The sequence below is a fragment of the Elephantulus edwardii genome, unplaced genomic scaffold, assembly GCF_000299155.1.
Source record: "Elephantulus edwardii isolate Elephantulus edwardi_28Jun2011 unplaced genomic scaffold, EleEdw1.0 scaffold00101, whole genome shotgun sequence".
Lineage (NCBI taxonomy): Eukaryota > Metazoa > Chordata > Mammalia > Macroscelidea > Macroscelididae > Elephantulus > Elephantulus edwardii.
Genome location: NW_006399851.1, coordinates 9,335,947 through 9,343,177, shown reverse-complemented (window position 1 = coordinate 9,343,177; position 7,231 = coordinate 9,335,947). Strand labels below are relative to the sequence as shown.

The window sequence follows — 7,231 nt, the reverse complement described above, 5'->3', positions numbered from 1 at the left end:
TCAGAACTGGTTTTGACAAGCACTGTGGCAATGGGACAATTAAACTTTCAAGGAATATTCAACCTGAATCCTTCTGATCATATGGAGATCTTCGAAAGTATTTCTTTGAGTTTATTATATTTAATTTATTTGTGTATAAAGGATGCTCATCTAGATTATAACATAATTATGATAAAAACAAAAGGGGGGAAATATGGGAATCCAATACTAAATATTTGTAATAAAGAGAATGCTATTTAAATTTTTTTTAAAAATCTTTAACTTAAAAAAAAAGAAAAGGTAAGAACATGCTAGGCATTTCTCAAATTGAAATAACCAAAGAACAAATTCAAGTCTCATATTTCAAAACTGAAGGATTCTGTAGACAAAATATCGAGTGGTGTGAAGTAAAAAGAAGGTGGGAGGAATATAGGTACAGCCTCAAAAGCAATTGGTTGACACCAAACCATTTCAGGAAGTAGCATCAAGAACTGATAGTAATGATCAAGAACTAATGGTAATGAAGTAAGAAATTCGAGCTGCACTAAAGGCAAAAAAATAAGGCCACCAAAATTGAAAGAACACCAGTTGAGGTGTTTCAACAAGTAGTTGCAGTCCTGAATACACTTGTCTATGCTGAACAAATTTGGAAGTCAGTTACCTGATGAACTTAATGGAAGAGATCCATATTTGTTCCCATCCTCAATAAAGGTGATCCAAAAGAATGTGGAAATTATATAACATCATTAATTTCATATGCAAGTAAAATCTTGCTGAAGATTATTACAATATGGTTGGAATAGTACCTCAACAGAAAACTGCCAGAAATTCAAGCTGGATTGAGAAGAGCCTATGGCACGAGGAATATCATGACTAATGTCACATGGATCTTGACCAAAGGCAGGGAATATTAGAAAGACCTTTACTGGTGTTTTATTGACTATGCAAGTCATTTGACTGTGTATATCATAACAAATTATAGCTAATCTTGTTATGTGCCATCAAGTCAACTGCAACTCATAGCCATGCTATATACAATAGATCTAAAATCTCTTCTATCCTGAGCCATTGACATAATAACTCAGATAGTGGGGAAAAGCATGGATAACCTTGAGAAGAAGAAATACAAATATGTGTGTGTGTGTGTGTGTGTGTGTGTGTGTGTGTGTAATCTTTTACACAAAAGTAAACATTCCAGGGAGATCACAAGTAGGAAGTAAAAACTACTTATAAAGGGTATTAAGGTAAAGACAACTAAACATGTAATAAAGGAGTTGCTTATTAGGTGCCATTGAGTCATCTCCAATTCACTGTAACCCTATGTACAATAGAACTAAATACTGCACGATTGGGTATAGATTTGCAACCTGCCCAAAGTATGTCAGACAAAGCTTCAGAATCCTTGCCTCCAAGGAGCAGCCTGGTTTCACTCTCTCTAAAACAAACCTGTTTGTTCTCCTAGCAACCCATGGGATATTCAATACTCCTTTCTAGCACCACAGCTCAAAGGCATCAAATCTCCTTCTATCATCCCTAGTCCTTGTCCAGACTTCTGATGCATAGCACGTAATTGTGAAGACCATGGCCTGGATCAGGCACACCTTAGTCTACAAGCTGGTATCATTGTTCTTTAATACTCTGGAAAGGTCCCTGACAGCAGACTTTCTCAATGCAATTAGTCTTTTTATTTTATACGACTTTATTTACAAAGTTAAAATACATTGTTTTTTACACAGATCCTTTTCAATTCATCTTTTGCTTTCTTGGTTGCTGGTACCAAAAGTGGAGACTGTGGAGTCAAGCAAACTAACAGTCTCAATCTCTTCACCATCTATCATGATGCTGCCAATCGGCCCAGTGGTGAGAATCTTTGTTTTCTTGATGTTGCGCTTCAGTCCATATTGAAGACTACGGTTCTTGACCTTGTGCAGCAAGAGCTTCAGGTCCTCTTCAGTTTCAGCAAGCAAGGTTGTGTCATCTGCATAACATAGGTTGTTGATGAGTCTTCCTCCAATCCTCATGCCACATTCCTCCTCATACAGCACAGCCTCCTGGATGATCTTTTCTGCATACTGACTGAAAAGAGATGGATATAGGGCACATCCCGGGTGTATACTCTTTTAGATTTTTAACCATTATGTGTTTCCTTGCTCTGTTCTGACAACTGCCTTCTGGTCCAAGTTTAGGTTTTGCATAAGCACAGTCAAGTGTTCTGAGATTCCCATTCTTCTCAGAGTTAGCCACAGTTTGTTGTGATCCACACAGTCAAATGCTTTTGAGTAGTCAATAAAACACAGATAGACATTCCTCTGGTACTCCCTGCTTTCAGCTAAGATCCATCTAACATTAGCTATAATATCCCTAGTATCACGGCCCCATTTAAACTCAGCCTGCTTTTTAAAGTTTGCCCAAATCAAATAATTTCTCCAACTACAATAGACTGTTTCATTGAGCAGCTGGGCAGAATTTGGAAAACTAATCAGACATATTAAAACCAAGAAAATGATTTATAATGCTAAAGATAATATTTTTGTTTAATCTTCCTTTCTTTTTCTCCCCTACACATTTTGTTCTATAAAGAACGAAGTTCTTTTAGAGAACAATCAGTTAGATCAGCATTTTCTGAAAGTTCTGAAATCTTTAGGCATATGATAAAATAGATTAGCTTAATCAAATTTCATGAAAATCTATGTTTGTAGTTATGGAAAGTCAACAGAAGTCCAAAGTAATAATTGGATCCTGGCCATGAGTCAGAAAAATGAAACTTCCAGTTTGGATAGCAATTTAATGCACAATCAAAACATTATCACATGAATAAAATATTAAAGAATCATCCTTTCTTCACTCACAATATGAAATTTTCCTTGTCATACATTTAAAACCAAATTAACTTACTGGCAACTAGAAAAAAAAGTGCTACAATACACAGAGAGACAAAAATTTAGTACTAAGGACATACAAGTAAGCATAATACATAGAATGTAGTACACACAACTAGAACTTTCTAGCAACCACAGCACATGCTCACTCCCCCAGCGATATTACATTTCAAATAAAATTAACATTTTTTAAAAGTCTTAAAAAGAAATCAATCCAAACCACAAACATCTCCTAAACATGAGAGTTACCCTAAGTCCAAATGGATTTTGTTAAATTATATTCATAATGCTATCTAAACTAGTTTTTTATGGATTTATAAATGTATTTAGTTGGATCTTGTGGCTTAAATTCATTGAGCCACTATACAAATCCCTTCCATCATATTTTTTTGGGGTATGGATAGTTTCCAAGTTAACAGTCACATTATTGAAAGCAAATTGCTAATTCCAGAAAAAAAAATGTTAATCTTTCCTGAATAGTGAAGTGGAACTTGTCTATACTAACTAAAGCACGCAATAAACATTTCATCATAAACACGTTAGTCTTAATAATGCCCATTCTAAGAGTTATAAACATTTTAATGTTATTTATTAGATTTAGAGACTATTAACCAGGCTTGGTTGTGTTGTTGTGTTTTATGTTTTTTTGTTTCTTCTCAAGTGGGACCCTCCCTAGTTTTTGTGGACATTCGTTGTTTGTTTGTTGTTGTTTTTTTTTTTTGTTTTTTTCTGGACATTCTATTCCAACAAAACCTTAAGCCTGTTGAGCAACTTCTTTTCATAAATATATACATTCAACTTCTCTTACATCCTTCAAGGAGGTGCATTAACTCAAATCCCATCATATATGTTCTCACTTGAAATCAACTGTGCTAGAACTTGAATCCACTCTGAAAGAGATTTCAAACAGGAGCAGCAACAGGTTAGGCTGCACCTGACTCTCTAGAAGGTTTTTCTCAAGCAGGGGGTGGGCTTTGTGTGTTTTCTGCCCATCCTCCTGCCTGGCCTTAAGTCATTTTTGGTACAAGTCAATACAATACAGCAAAACACTTATGTGCTCAGTCAGCACTTCAAACCAGGAGCTAAGGCATTTCATTGTTAGACTGCCACAATCCACCTCAGATTGTTTTAGGATTAAATGAAAGAGATCAAAGTAGACCTTAAGATCCAATGCAAAGCTTAGAATTTAAAGACGAAGATCTTCTAAAACGTATAGCAATTTCTTTATATGATACCTCATTTGAAATAGCCTGATTAAGCAACAACATCACTTTTTTTAGAGAGAAAAGAAAACAGAGGCAGGAAAAAACCCCCACTATAAATAGGAAAATCTCAAAAATAATTTAAAGAGACTCAAGTGAAAGGTTTCATGAACAATAGCTGCTCTATAAGAATTTCAGAGAAAGCTGGAGAGAAATGAAAATTCTTGTGGAGGAACAGGTGTGTCTTGAAGAACAATGATCATATTCTGTCATGAAGTTTACTCTTACTTAAATTGTACAGGTCCTCCTTAGTGTGATGGCAAAACAGCTATCTACCTGAAGTTACTCAGGGGACAAGGCTAGTTCTTCTTGGCAGAGAAGGACCAGTAGTCCTCAGGAGCAGCAAACCCTAGAGTGACATTCATATCAAAGAGGAAACATCAGACTAGTCAAGGTGTTCTCTCTGTGTGTGTGTGTGTGTGTGTGTGTGTGTAGTGCACACTTTTCAGATGGACACATTCTGGACTAGCTCTCCACATCTTTAAGTTCAACCACCACAGGAAGAAGGATGGTTTGCTCCCAGCTTTCCACACAGACTTCCAACCCATCTTCATCCTGCATCACCCCCTCCCCACATGGCTGTCAACACAGAGTGAACACGATCCTTTCTCAGGAAGCCTGTTACTGGGGTGCCACCAGGACCTGGCCCACACAGTTTTGTTTCTTTGCTAAAACCCAAGTGGAAGGGCACATTGTGTGGCCAAACCCATCAAGTCAACATTCTGATGGGAAACAGACCACCAAAAAATGCCCAGTGGCTCGGTTAACGTCATGGACACTAACCCCTAGTGGAAGAAAGTAAGTTATAAACAACCTAGCTGCTAGCAGGGCAATGTGTGTCAAATTTCTTACTCTGCTAGGTGATTAGGAGGGAGGTGCCAGACAGTCTAGAAATTCATGACAGACGCATTGGCAAAAGCCGTACACCATGAGGATCACCAGGCTGGAGGGGACAAGGCTGACAAAGACGACCCCTAAGGTCACTTTCTTAGACACCAGTAAGTAAATCCCTAAAGGCAAGGAACTGAAGTATAGCAAGCCCAGCAGCCAGACCAGCACCCGGATGGACGTCTGGAAGAGCAGGGACGTGCAGTTCCACACGGTCCAGTTGTGTGACACGGTGGTGACAGAGTCGAAGCTGGCAGGTCGATAGAACTCCACCACAGGCGTGGAGCTGAGGGACGGGGAGCTCTCGCGCTGCACCTCCATGATGGTGATGACCAGGCAGTTGGAGGACGTGTGCGAAGGACTCACCAGGGAGGCCAGTCTTTTAGGGGTCAGCAGCAGCTCGGTGGGGTTCTCCGGCAGACACTTCCTGCCTTTGCAAGTCAAGTTCACCAGGATGTTGTTGTCATCTGGGAGGCTGCTGACTTCGTCATCAGGGAGGCAGGTCTCGAACCGGCAGAAGGGACACACGATGACCCCCTGAGGGGAGTCCCCAAAGTCGATGATCTTGTAGAGGCACTTGGCGCAAACCCTGTGGCAACATTCCAGCACTTTGGGCTTCCTGTGCTTCAGGTTGTACCGGTTGTAGCAGATCTTGCACTCGAGCTCATCTGAGACCTGCGACTCTGCCGTGTCCTCTGCTGGCTGGCTGGCCATCCTGAGTTACAGACGTCCCTTCTCCTACTGGACGTGCCTCTTTAAGGACCCACTTTGATAGCAGTGTCCTCTGAGCAGCAGCATGTCATTCACACTGGGCAGGCATAGAGTGCATCTGTGAAAGTGTTCAAGGAAATCAGAAACCTCGTGGGCATTCTCAGCTTCTGCATCTAACTTTCAAATGTATATGGGGAAAGGCCGCTTGAAGGGTCTGCAAAGAGAAAAAGAGATTCTAGTATATGAATAGTTCACGGAAAAGCTCTTTCTGAAACACACTTCGTGGAATCCATTGACTTAAAATATAAAATCCCTTCCTGTGTCTCTTCAGATTATCACACATCTCTGCCCCCAGGCCAGGGAAGAATGATCTCTGTGCTTAGTCTTTTCAGTTTACAGATAAGGCATTAAAAAATCCCAACAGCGAGTTCCAGGCCTGTAGACGCCACGCTCACTACTGTCCGCCATCATGCCGATGTTTGTGGTCAACATTAACGTGCCTCGCGCATCCGCGCCTGACGGGCTGCTCTCTGAGCTTACCCAGCAGCTGGCACAGGCCACCGGCAAACAGTCCCAGTACATTGCAGTGCAAGTGGTCCCAGACCAGCTTATGGCTTTCGGTGGCTCAAGCGACCCTTGTGCGCTCTGCAGCCCGCACAGCATCGGCAAGATCGGCGGCGCGCAAAACCGGACCTACACCAAGCTGCTGTGCGGTCTGATTCCCAGAGACTGCACATCAGCCCCGACATTATTTAAGAATATAAGTAATGCAAGTATTATAAACAAGTCAGGTCTAATTCTTAAGAAAAGAATGAAAGCTCAGATAATGTGTGCATAGTTAGATCTCTAAGCATGAAGAATCACACACAGAGTTACCAGAAACAAAGTTCACCCACTCACTTGCTTTAATTCATGTCAACTCTCTATATAACAAACAGAAAACACAATACCAACTACTATGAATGCGGCCAACGTGGGATGGAACCACTCCACTTTTGCCTGAGGGCCACACTCCCTTGCCTTGGTCTGTAGTGGCCCTGCCCTTCAGGTCCTAATCCAGCCCACCTCCCTGTCAGGAGAAATAAATGGTTTAGAGACCACGAAAAAAAAAATCCCAACAGCATAAAGTGGGGGAAATGATGGGCAGTCTCCTTCTGTGCTTTTCACAGCCTCTGAAAACCACTTAGAGTCAGTTATGAGTTGGTTTCGACTCACGGGCACATAACAACAACAGCATAAAGGGAGCTCTGATGGCCTTGTCGGTAAGGAGCTGTGCTACCAACCCAAAGGCAAGAGGTTTAAATCCACCAGTGGTTCTGCAGGAGAAAGATAAACAATCTCTTCCCATGTGATGACAGCCTCTGACAATCTGCTGGAGGGTCAGCTCTGAGTCAGTGCCAACGCAACAGCCATAAATAACAATAGCGACAGCATAACATCCAATCTAGGGCATTAGGTGTATGGCTAGGTAAAATCAGTTTCCTGAGACATGTTACAAATTCTGACATCTTT

General features: G+C 40.9%; 1 protein-coding gene and 1 pseudogene across 1 annotated transcript; one reads left to right on the top strand and one right to left on the bottom strand.

Moving 5' to 3' along the window:
- Window positions 1-4,984: 4,984 nt before the first annotated feature.
- On the bottom strand, window positions 4,985-5,722 carry RNF182 (ring finger protein 182). Its single transcript, XM_006891616.1, has one exon. The coding sequence runs from the start codon at window positions 5,720-5,722 to the stop codon at window positions 4,985-4,987; it is 738 nt and encodes a 245-aa protein (XP_006891678.1).
- A 466-nt stretch (window positions 5,723-6,188) lies between these two features.
- On the top strand, window positions 6,189-6,722 carry LOC102851010 (annotated as a pseudogene).
- The last annotated feature ends 509 nt before the right edge of the window (window positions 6,723-7,231 follow it).